The sequence below is a fragment of the Corythoichthys intestinalis genome, chromosome 2, assembly GCF_030265065.1.
Source record: "Corythoichthys intestinalis isolate RoL2023-P3 chromosome 2, ASM3026506v1, whole genome shotgun sequence".
NCBI lineage: Eukaryota > Metazoa > Chordata > Actinopteri > Syngnathiformes > Syngnathidae > Corythoichthys > Corythoichthys intestinalis.
This window is the reverse complement of record NC_080396.1, coordinates 31,730,001-31,754,499: the sequence shown is the minus strand read 5'-3', so window position 1 is coordinate 31,754,499 and position 24,499 is coordinate 31,730,001. Positions and strand designations below refer to the sequence as shown.

General features: G+C 41.1%; 3 protein-coding genes across 7 annotated transcripts in view; all 3 read right to left on the bottom strand.

The window, feature by feature from the left end:
* The window catches only part of LOC130905055 (homeobox protein Hox-C6a), a 63,639-nt gene that overhangs the window by 26,253 nt on the left and 12,887 nt on the right, over positions 1-24,499 (bottom strand). The window contains exons 2-4 of one of the 5 annotated variants that reach the window (XM_057818088.1): positions 17,611-17,888; positions 12,621-12,795; positions 11,491-12,314 (exon numbers count right to left, since the gene is read on the bottom strand). In XM_057818088.1, the coding sequence (XP_057674071.1) occupies positions 11,992-12,314; positions 12,621-12,795; positions 17,611-17,715 (603 nt within the window). In that variant the 5' untranslated portion in view covers positions 17,716-17,888 and the 3' untranslated portion in view covers positions 11,491-11,991. Of the gene's footprint in view, positions 1-4,223; positions 4,393-11,490; positions 12,315-12,620; positions 13,382-17,610; positions 18,105-24,499 lie in introns of those variants that run through there. The other 4 variants (XM_057818096.1, XM_057818064.1, XM_057818081.1 and 1 more) reach the window with 4 other exon arrangements.
* hoxc5a (homeobox C5a) lies at positions 7,897-10,459 on the bottom strand. Its single transcript, XM_057818138.1, has 2 exons — positions 10,027-10,459; positions 7,897-8,105 (listed from the first exon to the last, which is right to left on the bottom strand). Exons 1-2 carry the CDS (start codon positions 10,457-10,459, stop codon positions 7,897-7,899), a joined length of 642 nt encoding a protein of 213 aa, XP_057674121.1.
* Positions 20,388-23,007, bottom strand: hoxc8a (homeobox C8a). Its single transcript, XM_057818130.1, has 2 exons — positions 22,264-23,007; positions 20,388-21,837 (listed from the first exon to the last, which is right to left on the bottom strand). Exons 1-2 carry the CDS (start codon positions 22,697-22,699, stop codon positions 21,527-21,529), a joined length of 747 nt encoding a protein of 248 aa, XP_057674113.1. The 5' UTR covers positions 22,700-23,007; the 3' UTR covers positions 20,388-21,526.

Here is a 24,499-nt window from a genome sequence, read left to right as displayed (position 1 = left end):
CCTTCAGACCTAAGCCTGCTGCTGAAGGATATGACGCGTTAGAGTCTCTAAACACTGAGTTTAGTTGCTATTGCAACTTCTGGGAGATGATTGGATGAAACTTTACCCATCGAAATTAAATCATGAGGTTTGGCATGCCCTCTTTGCTATTTGTGGCTCTTTGAAAATGGCTGACGAAACGCAACTTCAAAAAAGGATAACGTAGATTGCTCATTTGTCATTAAAAACACACGCATATAACATTAAAATAACCAATAAGAGCATCAAATATCCCCGACCAAAAAACTGATTTGTTCTGGTGTTTGAGTAGAGTAAATATCAGCACAGATTTGTTTTTCTTGCTCAGCAAAAAAGTGCGGGTTTGAAGGGGTTAAGATGCAAATAAGCATGAGATGGTCCAAGAAAGAAAGAGAGAGAGACACAGAGAGAAAGAGAGAGAGAGAGGGGGAGAGAGAGAGAGAGAGAGAGAGAGAGAGAGAGAGAGAGAGCGAGAGAGAGAGAGAGAGAGAGAGAAAGAGAAAGAGAAAGAGAGAAAGAGAAGTGCATTAGATAAAAGAAGGTAAATATGTGAAAGATTGCGTATGAAGATGAACAGACGATTGGCTAACAACAACCAAAAAAATGTTTACTAAAATGGGCATTAGGTTTTAAAAATAAAATATGCATGGGCTCCAGCTAAAAAAAAATTGCAAATAAGCATTCATCATTCTACAGCACATGACCAAAACATAATGTTTAGGGAGTCAAAAAAGCAGGCACAATTACACTAACTAACTAACTAACTAACTAACTAACTAACTAACTAACTAACTAACTAACTAACTAACTAACTAACTAACTAAATAAATAAATAAATAAATAAATAAATAAATAAATAAATAAATAACATTTGGAAAAAAATAAAATAAAATGAAATAAAACATTCACTGACATTCAAGCCATCACTGAGTTGAAACTGTGGGAACATCAGTGACAATTTAAAAAACAACATAAACAACAACATTAAAATCGGTTGCTCAATGTATCTCACTATCACAGGATTTTTGATCAACTGAATTGTTTGGAGAGAAAGCATTCTCTGATTGGAATGGGCTGTGTTTGGCCCTTGGACCACAGTTTGCTTATTGCTACTAACTGACTATACAAGTGACTATACAAGTCACTGACCATAAGACACTGTGGTAGACAAAGGGTTATGTTGCCACAAAACAGTAGAGCTCATAATGCATAATGTCACAAATGTCACAAAAAGATGAGCTTCACAATGGTGCCCCGATGCATGGGAAAGTTCCAGATCAGATACCACACTCAAAAATAGCCCAGATTAGTACATGCAAATTGAAACCAACACTGAATCAGTAAGAACAAAGTTCATTTGTCAAATTCTCATCCAGTCGATAAATATGCATTCAAGACTTTGCTTGGGTTGGTTTACAAAACAATTGACATTGAAAAAAAAACAAATAAATAGAAAACTCCTTTTGGCTTGTCTTTAATCCTTACATCATAGATGGCCTCACCAGTATCCTATAAACCTTGCCTTTCATTCTAGCAGAGTATTCTGTTACATTAAACACCTTTCTCCAGCCTGTTTGAATATATATATATATATATATATATATATATATATATATATATATATATATATATATATATATATATATATATATATATATATATATATATATATATATATATATTTTTTTATTTATCTATTTATTTATTTATTTATTTAATTTTTTTTTCCCTAAAAATCCATGCACATGTGAATCCTTGTGTTCAAACTGCAACTAAACGGTGTCTGTTACAATATACTTGTACACTAAAACATTTAAAGAGTGATGACTGCATGTATTTAAATGTGGTTAAACAAACAAACAAACAAGCAAACAAACAATAACTGCTTTAATTGAGGTTTATTCCTATTCTCTGATGCATAAAACGTGATTGTTTTGTTTTATATATAGCTGTGCTGATCTCATATAGCCTTTCTCAAACAATACATACAGAAAACGTAAGAAATCGGCCAAAACAATGTTTCTTTTATAATATAGGGTTTAAAATCAACATTAAAAGAATTAAACATTTTTGAACAAATGTTATATGACATCATCAGTCAATAACACCCCACCACCACCACCCCCATGGCAATATTTCACAAAACCTGCCGGTGGTTGTTAAAATTTGAAAATATTGTGATTATTGAACAGTCACTGCATTGTGACATTACTGGTGCAGTTTGCAAAATGTCATCACGAGTTGCTCCACCATCACCACACTTATTATGTAAGAGCAATAATATGCCCCCCCCCCCAAAAAAAAAAAAACTCTGCCCACAGAAAGCCACATATGTCTAATATATACTCTAACGTTGCATGAACAGGTAAGTACACTATAAAACCACAAAAGCGGGTGGGTCTGGTTAATTCAAACTCCAGATTTTGGTGAAGCTGTCTTTTGGGAAACCCCTCCAAACAGTTCCAAACATCGATACGATCTGAAGCTCATTCGCTCTGCTTTTATCTCCATGGAAACTTGTCATGCGCGTGCTGCACTCTTGCTTTATCTGGGGGTCAGCTGCCCTGAGGAGAGCCTGATTTTTATTTATTTTTCCAAGAGAGCAAAATAATACTAATACGAATAATGATGATGATTACGATATCAACGACACGAGTTTGTGGGCGCCCTTCTTTGTGGGAATGGCGCATGACATTTCTATTAGCACTGGCAAGGATGTTGGAAGCCTTTTATAGAGCAATAAAAGCCGTAAATCAGTCAGCTTTAAACGAGCGCTGCTTCGCAACGTCTTTCGCGTGGCTGCGGGGCTTCGTCTCAACTATGTATGCATCCGCGTTGTTGGAACACCCAACAGGACTGTCATCATTGTGTGTCTGCATGCTGGCTGAGGCTGGTGGTGACTTGCAGCTGCCCATGTATTCCTGTAGAGACGTATTTGCGATTGTTTGCCACACAAATTCGGTTCTACAGGGTACATATAGACAACTAATGTGGATCTCTCAGCCGCGACAAAAATCAGCACAAAGAATCTTGCGGTCTTGGAGGTTGCTCGTATATGAATATTCAGTCGCAAACGCATAGCCTATACAAAAGCGGCGTGACAGCACGGATGAAAAATAAGTTTCCATTGTTCCCAAGCATTTCTTTCTGCTGGGTATTACCATACTGACCGCTCTCTAACCTTTCTCGCTGCCACTCTGGAAGCTAATGAGAAAAGGCTAAGATGAAAAATGCCATATCGGACATGTTGCCCTGTTTGGGGCTTATTAAAAACGGCAACCAAAGCCCAGATTGCGAATCGATGGTATTGATTATAGTGGAAGTGCACGGGAAGGCTCAAGCAATGAATATCTCAATGTGAGGATTTTCCCAAAAGCAACAACAAGCATGGTTAAAAATCCAAAGTGCTCCATGACACCGACAGAAATGGGGGGGGGGGGGGGGGGACACTAGATTGTTACTCCGCGAGGACGCATTTTAATATGACTTAGACAGGCTGACCCGCGTTTCACCCCGTGCGTTTGACTGCCTCCAATAGTTCACTGCCAAGGATTATTGATGGAGGGACACCAATGAATTCCTTCTCGGCACAAATAGCTTTCAGATCGTGCATGCGGCTAGTTCAATAACTAGTTGTAATGTACACGTGGAAAAGATGAGGCCCTCGGGCGGATTATTTGGCTGCTTCATTTATTCATTGGAGGGCTAATTAAGCGGCCCTTTGCTAATGAAAAGTTGTACACGTGTAGATCACGACGACGATGTGGTGGTTCCGTATAAATTGGTGGCCCGGTGGCACCTGACCTGCATTGACGCTGCAATATCCCTGATTAAAAGACTATAACACGCTTTTAATCAAACTCTTAACATAATAGACCCCCGCCCCCCACAGGTGTAATAACAATAAGCTATATCGTCCCGTTCAAATAATAATAATAAAAAGTTGTAATGAAGTGCATACAGTCTTGAGAGGGTCGAATATGAATATGCGCTAAAAGGAGCAGCCATGCAGGGAAGAGGGGCTTTTAGCCCCCACCCCGCCACAGGAAACCACGTGTTTGTTTTGCAGTTTGTTGTGCTTCATTAGTGCTAAACCAATTCAGTGTGCAATTTTAATGACTTAACTGAAATAGTTTACACGACAGTGAGTGCACATTAGGGTCTAACTTGCAAATGCAGGAAAACAAACCCTTTGCATTTCCAACCTTGTTCAACAGCGCTGAAGGCAACGGCGAGGGGGTGGGGGGCAGCTGCTGGCCTTCAAGCACAAGCTGAGAGAAGTGTCAGATCTCCACCAGCGGATAGGTGGACAGGCGACACGTCCACGGCCCCTCTCAAACGCATGCACATGCACACACACGTGCACGGCATGACCTGGAAAACACAAAGGAGACACGAGATCAAACGTGTTGCCTCAAGCAGGATTTTGCGCAGTCAAAACGCATTTTGAGGGGAAAAAGCAAACCAAAAAATATAATATAATATAATGTATAAATGTTTATTTACATATAAAGATATAATATGCACACATATACAAATTTACAACACACATTTATTTTACAGTGTATCCATGTAAATTCTTGCTATAATATTTTTAATTAACATATACTGTATTGATGGTCTACTTCAACTTTTATCTTTCCAAAATTTGTTTCGTTTTACATCATGTCGCTTTTTATTTTTAAATTTTACATAAAGCTTATTTATTTTGGGAAGAAAAAAAATTCGATCCACTTCCATGCAAACACAATTTTAATCTGTATTTCATGTATGGCTCATTAAAATGAAAACACTTATATAATTCTGTACACAGATTGCATGCTACCAAATGAATTCTTAATTATAATTAACCGAAATAATAATAATAATGAATAGCTTACCAATATATATATATATATATATATATATATATATATATATATATATATATTTAAACGATCTAAGTTTTGCATTTTTCTTTTCATTGTATTGATTGATAGAAATGATTGTTGCAATTTTCACAAACACACACACGCACACACACATTGTTCGATTGTCGTTCTTTACTCTTTCGTGATGTATTTATATTTTTGCAAATATGCAGATGATGTAGGGAAGACCTCAAAGTTGAAGGAATGGGGACAGTCACAGGGGTCGTTTTGACACAAAGCTAAAACGAAGCCTCATCGGCAAATATCATGATGAGAAAGCTCATTGACTTCAGTGTCGAATCCAGGTTTAAAAAATCGACTCTGCCTTCACATTGCAAAAATGCATTCAGGTAAATTCGTAGCAATAAGCATTTGGGGTCTTATGCTTGTAATGCGAATTGAGACAAAGAAAAAGTCACCCGGAAGTGACCTGGGCGTCTTGAATAATGAGCGTGTCAAACTGCACAGGTCAAAGCAAGTAGTAGGCTGTCATGCAGGAAAAGCGGATGTTTGCATTGTCTAACTTCCCATCCTTACTCTCAGCGCTAATTTGATAGAAATATGTGTAAATGAGAGTTTTATATGTGTTTTGTGTCAAGTGGTGTGAATAATCTGTCTAAAATTCTACATTGCTTTGACTTTAAGAAATTGTTTTTGACTTGGATGTTATGATGAGTTTACCATGCAGGAAGAATGTGAGTTTATTAAAGGATATACAGCCTCGACACAAACAAATAATTAAATGCATCTGGCCTGCTGCGCAACTCAGCCATACACACTCCCACACTCACACATTTTCCTAGGAGTGCGTTGCACAGTGCCCCCTAACGGAAGTGTATTTAGCGTCTGCTTGCACGACAGGAAGCGTGGGCGTACAATAAATAGCACAATGTTTTAAAATAGCAATGTTTTAGTGGCGGCATCATGAGTGTGTCCTAAAGTATATAATCAGCGTCAAAGTCCAGTGAAGTAAAGTAAAGACTAGAAAAGAAATACACAACACGTCCATGTGAATGAAGCCAAACAGTATACACACACCCACTCTCGTTCAGCTGATGAGTCCCACGATAACTCCCACGATATTATCAATGAACACACATGCAGACAATATTTCCACGTGATTATTTATTCATCCATTACTGTGATTCCATTTCAATTTACGTTCACCGCCCTCAATCTTTGGCCAAGAATTTTGACGTCAATCCCAACAAAGACAAAACGACGCTAGTCATTCCTCACTTGCACTCACGCACAGACCACATACTTCAAAACTGCACACTTGCACAGATAATACGTGCGTGTTTTATATTTACACTAGAGGCCGTATCAACTAGCAACTATACGTTGCCATTGTTAGAGAGCAACGAGATATTTAAGCAGTGATTATATATATCATAAATAGTACAATAAACAGGGCAAATTCAGGTGAAACATATAGTGCACTATTAAATCCACATTAAAACGCGCCCGTGACTGAGTAAGAATTCCCCAAGCAGCCAAAATGAAATGATAGCGGTCCAACTTACAGCTGGATCCATTGGCATGAGTCCGGGTTCCACAGACCGGTACCTCATCCCCTCCCTGGCCCATATGAGAAGCGTGCACGCTGGCAGGAGGCAGCTGCTATTGCCGGCCACTTGCGATTTATATGATGTGTATATATCGAAGGTTTGTCAGCTCTTGCAGGCCATAAAAGCCACTTAAATGACACCACGTGCTTCCCAAGCACCATTCACAGAGCCTGCTCCAGGCAATTGGCATATGTAACCTTGTAAACTTTAAAATACCCTAAAAGAAGACACTGGGTGGGAAGAAGGGGGTATTCGATCCATTGTAACATCCAGGCCTGCACGAGGCCCGAGAGCGAAAGCAAGGAAAGAAGTGGACGCAAATATATTTTTTTAACAACGGGGAACTTACATAAGAAATTGTGAGGTGAGTCCGTTTTATTTGTATGATTTTATTCCTTATTGATGTATTATTTGACGATTCAACTAAATTGAGTAAATTGTCATGCAACGTAAAGGTCGTGCATGGTGATTGTCGCCATTTGGTGACAAATCAGACATTTTCTTCCACGTCGTTGTTTGTGAAGGGGCGTTGTATTATCACAGGCGAGGGCTTCCCTTCCTTCTCCTGACAAAACAGGAAACAGTCTGTCTGGAAACGGGGGGCAATAAACTTTTATGGGGCCTTTAACTTCGTAGCGCGTTTGTCACTCGCCGAATAAGACGATTTCCAAAGACTCAAAATAGCAACAGATGAGACGTTTTACCAAGACAGTTATTAAAAAAAACACACACACACCCAAAAACAATTTCATGAAAATGTTGACAAACGACATAAAACCAACGACGTCATGACTGTAAACATAACACAAATACAACCAGTGTGTGTAATCATTTTATTGGTTATAGTCGGCAATCAAGCTATCAATTATGCTACAAAGGAAACCATTTTGCTGGGTTGCGGCACATCACATAATGATTACCCTCTTGGTTCCAAACATCAATTCAGTCATTCACAAGGACACATCACTGAATGAAACTAATACAAACATACATGGACGGTTGTTTAAAAATGTTTCTATTACTCTTTTTTTTTCTTTTTTTTTTCCTTGTGTGTGGAGTGGACCAAAGGTTTGGAGCACGTGATGACGGTTCATCCTCGTTCTCATCCCAATTAAGAGCATGGATGATTGGACCAACAACGTCTAAACCTGTCCCCAAAGTGGACATATCGTCGCATTGGACTCCAAATTCATTTAGCAACAGAAGACAATTGATCAAAGTGAACCATAGTCAATACATTGGATCCCAAACTGCAACCAGTGACACATAATTGGTGATGAAGAGCCATAGGGCGGTGTCATGATGTCATTGCTCCCTGCAGTTCATCTAGAGGTCAGACAGCTCCTTGCATTGTCGTGCTGTGCAGTGTTGAACCATGCCTTCACTAGACCCTCCCTTTATTCCTTCACGTTTATTTTTGAGTCTTTCTTCCACTTCATTCGGCGGTTCTGGAACCAGATCTTGATCTGGCGTTCGTTCAGACATAACGTGTGCGCGATCTCGATGCGCCTGCGCCGGCTCAGGTAGCGGTTGAAGTGGAACTCCTTCTCCAGCTCCAGAGTCTGGTAGCGAGTGTAGCTCGTCCTGGAACGCTTGCCCTCTGATTCTGCCGCAGTGCAAAAAGAAGTTAGCAATCGCCAGATGTCAGTTGGCCTATTTGGAAAATTCAAGCATATGTTGTTCCAAAAACCCGTATTCATAAATGTAAATTCATTTGAACACGGAGGACTGGCAGTGTCAGTGGCACTGAATCATGATCTTTCTAGGGATGTAACAATACATCGATCTGGATCAGTTTCTTTTTGATTGGTTAAGAATGTAAGAGAAATCTGTCAAGACACAAAACAGCTTTCAACATCATCTTTTATATGCTGTTTTGTTCAAATAAATTGTTTTCTTTTCTGAAATTTTTATGGAACAAGATTGTCAAAAATATCAAAATTGCTATTCATTTTATTATTTTTAGGTGATATGTTGTATATTAAATCGATAAAAGGCATTTGAATTGACTCATTGGGGACTTTGTAATATCCGGGAATATTGTATCGTTCTCCAAAGAATCGATATCATAGTCAAGAATTCGAGGAGTTAAACCCCTAGATCATTCACTCCTAGCCTCCTCTCACTTCAAATGGCTTGGAGGTCCATTGCTGACAATGGAAACCAATATGTTATCCGATAGTATCAAGACACAAATACTTTTGATTGGGCAATTATTAATTATACAATAATTCATGATATTGCGTTTATTTTTTTGCAGTGGCAGTATAAAATACCACACAAGGTTGTGTCTAATGTTTATATTCTTGTCATATTTGGTACAAGTTAGGGTCTAAACCACAATACCAAACTTGTTTTGATATTAATCAAAAGTGACCTCTTGCTCACGTTTAATGCAGCTAAATATTTGTTGCTAAATAATATTTGTTGCTAAATATATGTTTTATTACCAAAGTTGGTTGCTAATGTTAACATGCATTAACCACGAAAAAATTCGAATGACATATATTGAACGAGATATTGTGAAGGGCTTTTTAAAAGTTACTCTAAAGCCCACAAGAAAGTAAATATATGTGTAATTAAAAATGAATCAAATTGGAATACATATTTTTTAAATGATCGATTGACAGGTCTAATATATAAACACATGTTTATGTTTATTTTCAGACAGTGCACAATTTAACCAAACTAAAATAATGAAATAAATTTCAATTTATTCCTAAATATCTAGAAATCTTTTGTATTTTACACTAACACAACAATAATACATTTTTACCAGGGATAATAAGCTAAAATTGAAGGAATGCTAGCCTCGGCCAAACATATATAATAATACAATTGACCGAATATCAAATATATATATCCGATTGTGTTATTTGAATCTTTCACTTCCACATGCCCCTTAATATACAATTTGTCACAGTATATTTGGAGCCGTCCCCGTGTGTGAGTTGCTTGCCTGCTGCAGGCATGTTTGCATATGAACTAAGACAAACCTCAGAAGCATTTGCAGTAAAAGTGGCCAGTGTCCATCTGCAGCCCGCAGCCAACTTGTGACTCCAAGCGTGCAAAAAGACTACATGCCTATTCAAATCTTTTCGAGGTGAAAGGTTCACGCCAGGGTCAGGTCATTGGTGTTTCCCAGAGTTCAATTTAAGGCTAAAGCTTCAAACACGTAAACATACACTCACAGGCTGATTATGGAAAGTGTGTATGCTGCGTTAGGAGTACAAAAGAAGCAATAAAGAAAATATATACTCGGCGATGAATCTGTAATATTATTTGATAATTTTGTCACAGTTTGATCCTGTGGTCCAATTACTGCATCATAAATCAGCCCTCAGATCACCTCTTCGCCGTAATAGAGCAGGTTTACGAGCAATGGATGCCTTTGTCATAAAATTTATGACCGCGAGTTTTTATTATTTCCTGCGTTTGGCCTATAAAACTCAAGAGGGAAAGTGGACCGCTCGAAAAGAAGTGGAGCAGCCTGAAAGAGGGAAAGGAGAAGAAGAAACAAACTTTACCGTGGCTCATGTGCAGTTTGGTCATCCACGGGTAGATCTGGGGTCCGTGTTCGCTGTGCTGATGTTGCTCGTGGCTGGCGTTCGCGTCCCGTGACACGCTTTGCGTCCTTTCCGTGCTTCTGGCCGCACTCGTGCCGCCTTCCTGGCTCCGATTGCCGCCTGACCTGACGCTCCTCTCCGGGTGCCCGCCCGAGTGGTGCGCGGCCGGACTAGGTCGCGTGGGAGGTCCCGGGGGGAGCGGAGGCTCCGGGCTCGATTGCATATCGTCCCGTCGAACTGAGCCGATGGGGACAGGGCGCGTAAATACGGCGCTCCCACTGACGCCTCCGTGCAGGCACAGGCTAGACCCGAGCCCCGCCACTCCGAAGCTAAACATTGGAGAACTTGTCTCGCCGGCTTCTCTCACACTGCAGCTGTCAACATCGGAGCTCATTTTTTTCTTAATCGGTTTACACTTTTAGCGCCGGCTACACGTTGCCCTTATTCGCTGATTTGTGATGATCATTGCTTTTCTTGGTAGCTGCGTTTGGAAGGGAAAAAAACTGCCTCTCCTATAAGAAAAAAAAATAATCCAGGATTTAGAGGTGGAGAAGCCTTTGGTATCTTTTTTTAATCCTTGATCCAATGCGCGCTGCCCAAATATGGCCTATTTGTATGGGATCACGTGCGCATGTTGGCCAGTCATAAATTGGCGTTGATACTCAATGGGGATATTGATGAATAGCAAAAACGTGTCCAGTAAACTTTGAGCTGCAGCTGTGCAGCACAAGAAGACTTTGCGAAAAACGCAACACAGTAAGACAACAGCGTCATCTGCTGTCTGGAAGGGGGCAAGACGCCCAGGGACGTTCCATGCTTCTGCCCCCTCCCCAAATAAACCCACCCGCTCTCTCGTCTCATAACAAATATTCAGGGGGAAAAAAGAATGTTCTTAAATCCTTAAAAATTAGCTTTTAAATTCGTATTATTGTTACTTTTCAACAAAACAATATAAATGCCGTTTACGTTGAAAACGCCCAACACACTTGATGTCCATTAAAAAAATATCTTTAATATTCCATAATGTGTTTCTGGAACAGTGTGACCAAACCAAGCTGTATAATAACTCCACTTTTTTTGTGTGTGTGTTTTTTTTGTTTTTGTTTTGTTTTTTATAATCACCTTATGCAATGGTGCTTCCATACAAGACATTTCACACAAGTCAAAGTTTTACAAATATTTTATTCCATGATACACAATTATGACAAAACATGAACTTTCAAATTAAAAAAATAAAAAGAATGAGGAAGTGTGTACACATATATCTCACAAGATACTGTGTCAAACAAAAATGGGCCTAAGCGCAAGTTTGCTATGCGTTTTCTATCAAAGCAACTAAAGCCCATTCTTCCTTAAAGAATTTACATAATATCATGTTAGTCTCATCAGCCTATATACAGGCACATATTTAAATGAGGCCGTGTGTGTGTGCGAGTCTAATCGTGCAACTCAAGTTTCTGCAAGACCTGTGTATATATTTCTCTAACTATATATTCAAGTAGTAAATGACACTGTGAGCAAATTAAGGTTCCAATTCCTTCCTTGGTTCCGTGGAATGTCGAGACTAACTTAACACTATTTGGTGAGCAGAGACTTCACAGTGATGCATTGGCTTGCGCGTGGGATAAATAGTTTATACTGGCATTGGAAATAACGTAGGAACTAATACTTCGGATTTTTATTTGTTTGCACAATACAAGTATAAAAATAACATTAAAAACACAAAAGTGATCCAGAGTCACAGGTTCAGAATGTGGCTGAAATTATTAAGATGTTTTTTTTTTCTTTTTTCTTTTTTTTTTTTTTAATAAGGCTCAACACCCCTGTGGTATGATGAACACGAAGAGGGGGGCCATCATGCAGTGTAGTCCCTTTCAGCTCCGTATAGGTAGTAATGTTGGGATTGAATTTTCCATTTCTCTGGAACTATTCCTTCTTTTTCTTGTCCTCCTCGTCTTCTTTGAGCGCGTCGCCACCACCGCCGCCACTGCGTTCCTCTACTTGCGTGGCCGCCGTTGACTCCCCCGCGGCCACAGTGGATGTCAGGTTGCTCTCTTTCTTCCACTTCATGCGACGGTTCTGGAACCAGATCTTAATCTGGCGCTCGGTCAGGCATAGTGCGTTGGCGATTTCGATGCGTCTGCGGCGCGTTAGATAGCGATTGAAGTGGAACTCCTTCTCCAGCTCGAGGGTTTGGTAGCGCGAGTAGATCTGACGACCCCTGCGCCTGTCCGTCCCGTAGCCCACTCCTGCTGAGGTACAAAGTCGCCCATTCAGTATGGATTTTGAAGGGGGGGGCACATTAAAAGTTGTAAACAACCCCTAAATCTATCGAGGACACATTTGCCTCGCAGTATAAATAATAAAAAAGTGCACACGAGAGTTTGTTGTGACTAAACGAGAGCTGTTTGTTTGCACATGCAAAAGGCCCCATCTACAAGTCAAGGAGATACAGTCATGTTTTATGGGGCCATAAAAAGTAGCTTACTCTCTTGGTGAGACATATCGTAAAACGGGCCCATTTCCTTAATTTATTTGCCGCTAGTAAAACTCACCGCCGTGTGAGTTCATGCGCTGCATCCACGGGTAGATCGGGATGTTGCTCTTGTGCTCCTGGGCCGCCCGGCCGCCAGCTTGCTCCAGCGTGTAGTCTTGGCCGATGTGGCTCTGCGAGCCGGCGTTGAGTCCGTGCAGGTTGCTCTGCCGGCAGCTGGGCAGCACGTCCTTGTCCTGCAGGAACATGTTGGAGCCATAGTCGTACTGAGCCCGGCCAGAGCCGAACACCACGTTGTCCTGGGGCGAGTAGAATGGTGCGGCGGCGTATATCCGGTGGTTCTGGCTCACAGCGGCGCCGTACGACGAGAAATGCCGGACCGTGTCATAGGTGCTGGAGTTGAGGGGCACGTTGGGCAGAACCTCTTGGCTGCCCGATAAATGGCACGAGAGCGACGGGTTTGCGAAATAAGAATTCATACCTTGCCTCGTAACCCTCTTGTCCAACTCTCCCCACTTCTCTTTTCAATCTTCCTCCACACTAAATCTCCCTCCCGCGCGTGTCAGCCAACCACACCTTTCTGTAAGCTCCTCTTCTCTCTCCTTTTCTCTTTTTTTTCTCGGGGTGAACCCCCGACAGCGCTTCCACCGGCGTGCCTCCCCGCTACTTGGACGATTCAATATTATTAATTTGCAATCTCCTGTGAAGACGCACAAAGCCGAGCGTTATAGCCGAGCCTTGGCTCGCTCGCAGACAATATGACAAAGTCAGCTGACCCGGCTCCGCCAATGGAAGGGCGGGACTGCGGGAGAAACTGTAGCTTGTAGCCGAGACTGGAGCATTAAGTGCAAAATGCCGATAAACAGTGGAGGTCTTACACAAGCCTGCTGCTGTTGCTGTTGTTGTTGTTGTTGTTTTTGTTGTGATGCAATAAGCGAGGTAGAAAGAAAGGAAGAGAGAGGAAAGGAGGTGCTTCTTCGAAACAAGTCTGCTAAGTACACTCGTGACTGATGACATTGTAATGGAGGCATGAGCACATTTGCATTGAAATTTCAAGTCGTGTCTGAACAGCCATTACGGATATTATCTATGAGAATCTATCCACGAGGTCTAGTGTTGTGACCAAAATATTGCATGTTTCAACAGAAAATATACTGAAACACACACACACACTGCCACATTTCCTTTGTCCACACCCGAATTAAAATGGACATTTAATAATTTCCCAAAGCGTGGCGTCAACATTTCCACAATTGTTGGACGTCTGAGCATTTTCCAAAGCTTTTTTCAGTGAGCAGGGGGAGGGAGGTGGCAAGAATGCGTTTATGGTCTCTCTTGTGTGGGGCAATAAAACAAGTGACGCTCCCCAGCTCACCAGCAACTATCTCTGCATGCAGCAAAGGCCAACAACACGAAACAGTGAAGAAAAAAAAAAAAGAAAAAAAACACAAAAGCGCTTTAATTAACACATTTTCAAACAATCGTAGAAAATTAAAACACTCGGTCTATCTACACCCCAACAAAGACGGGCTTTTTTCATATTTTCATTTCGAATACAGCAAGTTGAAGTGTTGCTTGTTTCTCGTTCTGTGTGCGTGTGCATTCCAGTACGCGGACGAGAGCAAACTGATGATTATCTAAGCGACAAATAATGGCTTTGGAAATTGCACCACCAACACGTAAAACTTGAGCGATTGTCTTTGCACGCGCTGCCATTTGTACAACTCCAAACGGATATTATAATTGCTGCCCACTTTTGTTCTGTCTTGATAAATTGGCTGTGAGGGAATTAAAGGATTTTTTCCCCTTGTACTTGTCAAACTGACAACCACAAAGAAAACAAGAAATAGAATGTTAATGATCACTTTTCAACAGCTCACTGTAAAAAATGGGTGAACTTAAAATTTCCAGGTAACAGAATGAAAAACTTAGGCATGTCAAATAAAAGTTTATAATTTCGATTTTCTAAAATAATTAAATGAGCAGAAGTATTGTGCCTTTTATTGAACCACAACTTAAAACCATTCCGTTTTGGTGCAAAGCACTTGCTATTTTCATGGTAACTAACGCAATTTCCATAAATCAGCTACGTAAATTATTTTTCCCTCAGTAAATTACTGCTTTAAAATTATATACAATTATAATATTTACTGATATAATAATTATATTTTTACAAAACTGGGAATTTGTCATTGGACGTATTAAAAATACACCCTGACGGTCTGCGTGTTAGTGCACCTCATTGATCTGTTGAGTGTGTTGTGCAAGGTTTTTTGCTCTGTTGTTGGGAAGTCTGAAAAGCCACAAAAGAGGCAACAAAGACGAGGAAGTGACTCGCCATAAAACCTTCCTTCCTCCCCTTCACCTTTTCGGGGCCATATGTGACCATCCGCGTTTGCGGCAAATGTTTGCATGAGGCACAATTAAATGTTAATAATAATAGCGAGACCAAAAATGAATTAAATTGTAGTCTTTGGATTTCTTTTTCTTTTTACATATATGATTAATTATAAATTGGAATTAGGTTATTGAATTTGGGCTTTTCATATCTCCAAACAGCGCGGCCTGTAAAGTTTGAGCTGTAAATAAAGTAAAAGAGTGAAGGCAATGTGTGCACTGAGTGTGGAATGCAGAAGAGGTTGTGCTACTGTGCACAATTCCAAAGGTCATTCTTTCCTCGTGTTTTAGTGTTTTATTGCGGCCCATCACATGGCGGTTTGAGCTGCACCTCAGCTGCCTTTTGCTTCACTTTCACACAAAGACAACAACAAAAAAACATTTCCTGGACGAAAAGGACGCATACACGATAATATAAACTTACATTTTCTGTAAATATTGTCGTCCTCTGTAAATATTGTAATCTTCATTATGATATTGTCCGATGATTCAAATTAACGAACGGCCAGCTGGGCGCCATTTGAAACGGATGTTTTTTTTATCCTCTAACTAAACAAGCCATACTATTTTGTCACTTTATGGCGACCATACAATTTGGACATGATCTGTCATGATTAAAACGCAGTGAAGTAGCTCAAAGCTCATAAGCCCCGCCATTTTTCCCTGGCGTCCTCCCCTTACTAATAAGGACTAATTCCCGTTCTAACAATGTAAAGGCATCTATAGGCACTTTACCTTCGCAGGCTGGCCCAATTACGTCCGGAAGTGTTGGACTTTCTGCTCGTTATGCACGCAGGAAGCCAGTGCCCGCCGAGCAGCGTGTTGATCCACACGTCATAAATTAGGACCATTAGTGGGCCAAAACTTTGGGACTGTCGGGAGTTCTAAATGTGGTGATGGGGACAGATGTTGGACTTCAATGAACCTTCACTTAACAGCACGAAACATTGCCCTTTTCTACTCCAAACTGAGCCGCACTGTAAATGGAAATGTATTCAAATGGACTATTTGCTTCTGTGTGCAGGCACACAAGTGGACCATTACAGCAACAGAACCTCGCGAGGGGACAACAAACTGCAACAGCTCGCAAGGATTAACGAGGCTTCAGAACCAGAATTGGACAATAAATACTTTTTATATTATTATTTTTGCGACGAAATTGTCGATTTTCGGGGAAACACACACACAAACGAATTGCTTTTACAGCAATTGTCTGTCGTCTATGCACACAGTAAAATAAAGCTGTTCACGCACATACATAAATATGTCGTATAGGCTTAATATGATTTTGTACAATGAAAGAAGTGTATTTATGACATTACGTTGGTTTTATTCATAAATTAAGGCCTGAATTCATTAGGCTGAATGTCACTACACACACAAACACACACACGCGGTTGCAGCTGTTACCCGCGCATGTGTGCTGGGAGTTTTTTTTTTTTTTTTTTTTTTTAATACTTCCGTCAGGGAAAACACTGGAATCGTGAAAGTTTTGTGTGTAGTGAGTGTACTGTAAACCCTAATTATTTCAGGGAACACAACAATTATTATGTATGACATTAATTTGAAATTACTATGACTTTAGTGATGTATATGGCTCACATATATTTTTAGCATACCACATAAATTAGCTATGAAATAATAAACCGTATTCAATTAAAATAGCATGAATCTTAACAAAACTCTAAACTTTGTAGCTCAGTCAACTACATAAGGAAATATGACTGTTAGGACCTTAACTGTTATGACCTAGTTCAACTGTTAGGTATTATGGTGTATACAGTGTAGCTACCCCACTACACAAAAAATACACGCTTTCTATAAGCTACCACTGTGATTTCAAATGTTATTAAATACGGACCACAGTAAACAATATCACACAAAGGTGTGCAAGCGACCATCTTGCACATACAGATGTCATCATCTCACATCACGGCATCACAAAATGAACTTCTGCATATATCAGCATTAGGAAACCAAATACACAAGTAGGTCATCTGACATCCGCAGTGAAGCTGTACGCAGCTCTCAAAAACATCCGCCCCGCCCACATCCACATACAACAACTGCTGGTCGCTAGGAGGCGCTATGGGCTACTGCAATTACTTTCCATCTGCGCGTGCGTGTATATGTGTAACACACAACAGTATGTTGGCAGTCACTTCAATGTAACCACAACAAACACTTAACTCATTAGTTGCCATTGACGGCGACTGACGTCTAATCCAGTTCGCCTGGAAGGGCTGGCTGTGCTCAGTCATGTTTCAGTGCCATTGACAGCGATGGACGCCCAATCAGTTTTGACTGCGAGCACTGGCAGCCATCAATCGCTGCCAGCCCCTCCTAGTCAAATGAAATTAATACCTATGGCTGCGAATCATTACTCTGCCTTAACAATGACTAAAAAAATATATACAGTGGGTGCACCATGGAAGTATCCATGACGCATGTGCCAATGCCCGTCACGTTAAGTCACAGACACACACACACACACACACACACATTTCACTTGGAAGTCATGGACCTTGCTGTCATGTCACACATCTGCCATCACAAGGCCACAAACAGCAGAGCGAGAATAAGAAAGAGAGCGAGGGAGAACGCGAGATAGGGAGAGAGAGAGAGGAAGGATGGGAGGGGGTGCGCAGTCCTACCTGAACCTCCGCGTGGTTTCCTCCGGTGCTCCATGTTTGGCTGCCTTGCACTCTCTCTTTCACGTATACGCACAGCCACCGAGGATGCGGCGTGACTAAGTCCATTTTGCAGCTTCTTTTGCTCGCCTCTTCCGGAGGAAGAGAACCGCCGCGGGCTGGCCGCAAGACGCGGGGGCTGTCCCCGCGCACGCCGACCCCCGCCCCACGCCTGGAAGCGCGGGGCGAAGCGAACGGGAAGGAGCGTCCAAAGGGCGGCACATGTTCAGATTCTGCGGCTTCTAGAGGAGAAAAAGGAAGGTTTTACACCAGTGCTGCCTGCTCTGCTGCCGATTGAAAGGAAGGAGCAGGGAATAGACAACAGCATAAAGTTCATGTTCATAGAGCGTGAGCCACGTGGCTCGCTGCGGCCAATCACAGCGAGCCGTGAGTCGTAAACTTTTATTACTCAGCTGTAAATTTCTCCCTTTAACAACCAGGAATGTTTGCACCCATCTTTGCCAGTCCCTTTTTTCCAATGCAGCAAATATAGAAAATAGAAGGAAAGGGGAACAGGAATGCCGACATTTGTTGTCAAAACACAGCAGGGAAAATGTCAGGTTCTCCCTATAGTGGCTATACGCTCAATTGTACTGCAAGCAATACAGTATTAGGAAAATGGTGGAGTCAGTAAGGAAAGAGACACAACGCTGGAGGAACGTTGAGTGAAATTAGATGAAATGCTAGGCCTTGGTCACATGACTAAATCTGCCCAATCAACAGCGTGCACTGCCTTAATCAACTGATCAAATGAACTCAAGTTACTGTTTGAAACAAAAGCACAATATGCTAGCATGCACTTTCTTCAGTAACCGAGAAACACATATCACACCCAAATAGCATAACAATACTTCCACATCTTCACCTTTAGCCAATGTAAGAATGAGCATAAAATAATCAAAGGGAACAAATGAACAAAATACGCCAATTCAACAAGAAGAAAATGCATGTGTTTCAGAATTATGATACCAACCTAACAAAAGCCAGTAGTCCAAACAAAACCAGCTTCTTCAATTTAACGAAGCATTTTGGAAGAGCGCCGACATGGTGCCTGCAGGCCGTGTCCAGCATGCTTGTGCGCAGCCACAAAAGACGCAAAAAACAGCCCATGCAGCCTCGCCTTTACACCAGCAATAAAGTTTACAACAGGTACACTAAACTTTAGTGCTCATGTCAGCCCTCTGGTGAAAACGCGCACGCTATTAATAGGCTGGTTTGGACACAAAGAAATGTTGTCACACGTCCGGAATGTTGCACACAAATTGAAGGCATCCAAAATAAAGACGCTAGTCTTATGATAATAAGGCAAAAAAAAAAACAAAAAAAAAAGAAAAAGAAGAGGAAACTATTTGGTTTATCAGCGGCTGAAAACTGAAGTAATAAATGACTGCATGCAATAATTTTCCATCAATAAAAAAATTAATGAATAATAATATTTCATATATATTTGTTTGGTTACACAAGTTTCCTTTAAGTCCTAAATTGGGAGTAAAGAATAAAGAAAAACTCAAATGAAAAATATCAAACAACATTTGTATCCATATACTAGTATTATGTTTAATCTATGACTTAAATTGGTAAACTTTTGTTACATTCGTTCTTAAGTCATGGAATCATATTTTTAGAATATAATGAGTGTGATTTAATGAAAGAGCACGGCAGAATAGAATAGAATAGAATAGAATAGAATAGAATAGAATAGAATAGAATAGAATAGAATAGAATAGAATAGAATGTATTTATGCAGTGTTTCATTAATGAAACATTTTTCATGTACAGTCTAAAAACGGTCATGTCTTTGCCACAATTTTGACTGCTCCACACCCATATAAACAATGTATGTTGATTAGATGTAGAGTTTGTTTTAAAAAATGTTTTTGAAGTGCAACAACAAATAAATCAAAATTAGAACCACGTTTTAGTTTTGCCGATTTTATTACATTAATGGACTTCAACCATGTAAAGTAAATTGGTTTTATTTAATAAAATGTCACACTTTAAATCCTATACATGCAGATGTAATTTTTTGTGTTCACCCTGTGAAACATCCCAAACTTATTTGTTATTGTTGTTGCTGCAGCAGCAGCAGCCATGAAGTCTGAAGCTTTCTATCTGACTAGCTATCTGTGTGTCGAAAATTGTGGTGCTTCACGCCACACCTTGCACACGTACTACATTCTAAAACCTCATCTAATAGTTGTTAATTAGGCAGGGGGTGTTTTTTCATCTCAAATATTATTATTCCCAAGATTCATTAAAAATGCTCCCTTAAGTGAGGAAGTTTTATCATCTTATTATTAAAGGGATTCATCAAGTTGGGAAAGGCTTCGGACAGTTTACATGCTGGGAACACGATGCAAAAGGAAAATTAAAGGATTTTCGAAACGCAGGTGATTTGGTATTACGTGATTTTTTTATTTTTTTCAACTGGCTAAACTATCTTTCTGGTCGTGCTTTAATATTGCAAGCAAGAGCCCAGCCTTGTGTCATCTGATGGCATATAATTAGGCTATTTAAAGGAAAACAATAATTTTAAAAAATGTTATGAAGTGCGGAGCCTTAGGCGTTATTCATGCATATATTTTGATGTTTCTGTGTGTGTTGGTTGGTGCGTGCGTGTGGGTGTGGGTGTCCCTGTGTGTGTGACAAAGAGAGCGAACGAAAAAGACAGAGACTGGAGGCAATCAATTGAAGGATGCAATAATAATAATTTTAAAAAACATCGAAAACATTGTGAGCCATCATTTTTATTTGTGATTTTACATCAACAATGGCGGAACATAATGTCGTCTTGCACAGGAGAAACACCAGGAAACGAGCATAATTGTTAACATCAATATATAACAAGACGTACATAAAGGTTATATTCAGTGCAAAAAAAACCTACTCTATTTCACCAGCACGTTCAAATCCAAAAGGAAACTCGTTGTAATTGTTGCAAGTATACGCGCATAGTCAATGTGCGTTATAGGCAGTTTTAGTTGTTGGGGAACTAGTTTGTAATTTGTCCAGAACCGTGCCACCTTCCAAAGCAGAAGGGTGTCGTGCAGGCTCGCATGAAGTTTAGGTAGTGCTTGGTAACAATCTCTTCATTGCTTTGCTTGGCTTCGAGCTAAATTGTCTTCCCAAGACGCAAAGAATTGTCTTCAACAAGTACTGAGTAAATGCTACATCATATTCATAACTTAATGATAAAAAGATTTGTGTGTGTGTGTCGTTTGAAATCTCTCTCTTCAGAAATCTCTATTGCAATTGTGCCCAGGTTTAGGTAGCATCAAGGATTTCAAACGATTGCAATTCCCTGGTCATCCTCCCTGCAACTAAATCGCGAGGAGGAGCTCGTGGCTGTTTTTAGGCCACTGCGTGGAAAGAAGACGACTAAAACACTAACAATAATAATAATTATAGTCATAAAAGTGGGTGCTTTGTACAAACTGCTGCGGTGATGACTGAGCGCTGCACTAAAAACCCTCCATTGAGTTTATTGAGTCTACTTATTTCTTTTTGTGTCTATTTACAGTTTGCAGGGCGTTTAAACTTGATACAGTAGACCCCCCCCCCCCCCAAAAAAAAAAAAAAAAATTAGCCGTTTTGAACTAACATGCGTTTTATTTCCCTTTTTTTTCGTTTTTGCAAGGGCAGCTGTTATTTAAAACAGAATGCCCACTTTGGACTTTTTGTTGTTGTTTTTTAATTGTGAAAAAGCAGTAATATGCCTACTGATGACAGGAATATTGTCGGGATTCCTGTTCCCACTTGATAAAATGAAAGAAAGGGTGGTTGTAAAAATGACGCGCTCGCGATTCCTGCTCTGTTTACGAGACCTCGCTCTCCTTTTTTCTTCTTTTTCAGCCATATAACCATAAAAAGGACCATAAAATCACTCCTTGCTCTCCTCTCGCTCTTCGGTTTCCTTCTCTTCCCCCTCTTCCCCTTCACCGTCCTCGTTGCCCTCTTCCTCGGCCTCGGCCTCTCCCCTCTGACCCGGAAACTTGTCCTTGTTGTTCTCCTTTTTCCACTTCATTCGCCGGTTCTGGAACCAGATCTTCACCTGTCGCTCGGTCAGGCTGAGGGCGTGCGACACCTCGATTCTCCTTTTGCGGGTCAGGTAAGGGTTGAAGAGGAACTCTTTCTCCAGTTCCAGAGTTTGGTATCGGCTGTAGGTTTGTCTGCCATTGCGTCGTCCTGGAGCTTGGGAATTAAAATAAATAAATAAGTAAATAAAGGTTTGTGAGGACAAAATCTCAAACAGGCACAAAAAGATCTAATGGCATGTATGTTGTCAGAGTTTCACATACTCTGTGGATAGTGCACACCACACAAGTACTTAAAAAAGAGGGCTTAATATGTCCAATAATTAATATATAGCGAATGTGAATATGTTTGAACGATGACTCCACACTCCATTGTGAAATATCGCATGAGGACAAATAATTGGCTATGTCATGCTCCCATCAGTAAATGTGAGCTGCATGGACATGTGCTGCACTGCAGTGCCGCCTCTACATGTTCTCGGTATGATTTGCTTGCAAACACACATACACATGCAGGTCATAAGTATAGCGATACACACACATCTTAATAATAATCCCCAATGATAATAACGCAGCTTCTCACCGTGGGGTCTCATCCATGGGAACATAAGGCTGGGAGATGAACTTTGATTTAAGTGGCCTTGTCCTTCTCCAGGGTTCGAGCCTGCCGACGATTTACAATCCGGGTACTGCGCCAGACTCGTCTCTTGCTGGCTGCCGTACAGCGTTTGCCGGGGCAGGGCTTCGTAGCCGTAAAATTTGCCGGCGTCGCCGTGGCACGCCAAGGCGCACGGGTTCTGCTGGTAGCCCGGGTTGGAGATGCCCGTGGTGCCGTGGTGAAAAAAGTCCTGCACATGGTGGGACGGGTGCTGGAAGCCCGGCGCGGCCGCTCCGGGTCCGTAAACGAGCGTGTGGCTGCGGGCAACGCTTTGTGGGAACCTGCAGTCGTAGTAAGTTGGCTCCAGGGACTCGCCGCCTTTGTACTTAGAGAAAAGAGGGTTGACAAAATAGGAGCTCATGTTTGTTTTTGCATCCAGCGGTGCCCCTCTCTCTCTCTTGCTCGCTCTCTCTCTCGCGACTGTAGAGGACCTCCGTTAGGGTGACGGCAGCCTTTTGTTTGGGGTCCCAGCTAGCACAAGGCGCACGCAGACCGTCAAAACCGCAACTAGAGGAACGCTGCCCCTTTGGACAATCCGCGGCAGCTCACTCTCGCTGAGCCTTTCCTCTCATCGGATGTCTCCTTGCGTGTCGCCTAGCCTTCCTGCGTGGGCTGCTGGTGCTGGTGCTGCTGCTCCTGCTGTTTCTGCCTCCGCCGCCGCTTGTTGTTGTTTTTCTCCCTGTTTTTTGCAGGCTCAAGTCCGGCTCATGGCATGTGTGCATGCGTCTTATCTAAACTTAAAGCTTGGCGTACTCCACCGGCACAGTCACAGACGCTGCGTGCTCTCGGGTGTTTTTTTTTTCCTTTTTTTAGCTTCCCACCCCCACCGCAGGCGCCCCCTCCTCCTCGTCCTCCCCCTCCCTTTCCCATCCCCTTCATCTTTTCCATAGCGGTCAGACATGCGTGGGGCCCTATACGTATACTGTATATGCACACCTTGCGAGGAGCAGACTGGAATCATCGCTATCTGATCACGGTGACATTTGAAAACGAGGTGAATTTTGCTCGGTTCACCTAAACAAAGTGAGCTCTCTAAAAGAGAAAACGCCATTTTAGTATACTTGACCTCCAGTGGGTTGTCGGAGTGAACGATGATGACAGTAATAACAATAAGCACCGGTCGATGATCCAATAAGAACACAAAAATCAAACAAAATGACATAACAGCATCCAGAAGCACTAATAAACAGTTGTGTATAAATACAAAAGCAAAACATAAGCCTCGATAGACAAAGACCATCGACCGCATAAACCTAAACTGGGATTACAACAAACTGAAGCCAGCTATACGCACACACAACACCATGCAACTAAGCGCCGGGAAATGAAGTTGCAGAAGAACATATGGGATAACGCAGCCACAGCCCTTGTGTAATCGAGTACAGGGGGGCATGCACACTTGCACTAAGCGCTGTAAAACACTGACACACGCAAATATAAACACGACCTATGAATAGTAGGTGCCACTCAATGACCCCGTAAAAGCCATCGGGGATAAATCTCCGCGTGTGGAAGAGTTCATAAAATTTTACACTGGATGTTTAGTTGCAATCAGCACTCGCGCGAGTCCCACTTCCACGCTCACATAGACGGGCTCGGTGCCTTCACTCTCTGCAGTCCAAATATGCCAGCGTGCTTTTTGTGAGGCCACTAACGTTTTATACACATCCTCGTAAAATATGAAAGGCACGCAGGGCGAATTTATAGACCTTTCACACTCTATAAATATGCAGATTGCCAATCACTGTTTCTAATACACACAGCGCATACACCATACACACTGATGTTAACGAAATAAAAATCATTACTAATTACTAATACTACTACTAATAATAATAACTTTAGCGAGCTTCAATGAAGGCTATTATTGTACTGTACAGAATTTGCATTTCAGAAAAATAACAAAACTAATTTTCATACGTCTGGAGGGGTCTATTGTAATTTTAATATTTTGAATTTGCAGGAAAGTTTTAAAGTTCAGAAATACATAATTTGCCTCATAAATGCAAAAGTACTGGTGATTATGTTTGATTTACTTTGTCAATATACGAAAGTGCAAAGCAACAAAAAGCAGACTGACTGCATCTAACGGCAAGTGTTTGAGCACTGCTCTAATGACTATGATTAAAAAAACAGTACATATAGACTGTTTATATATATA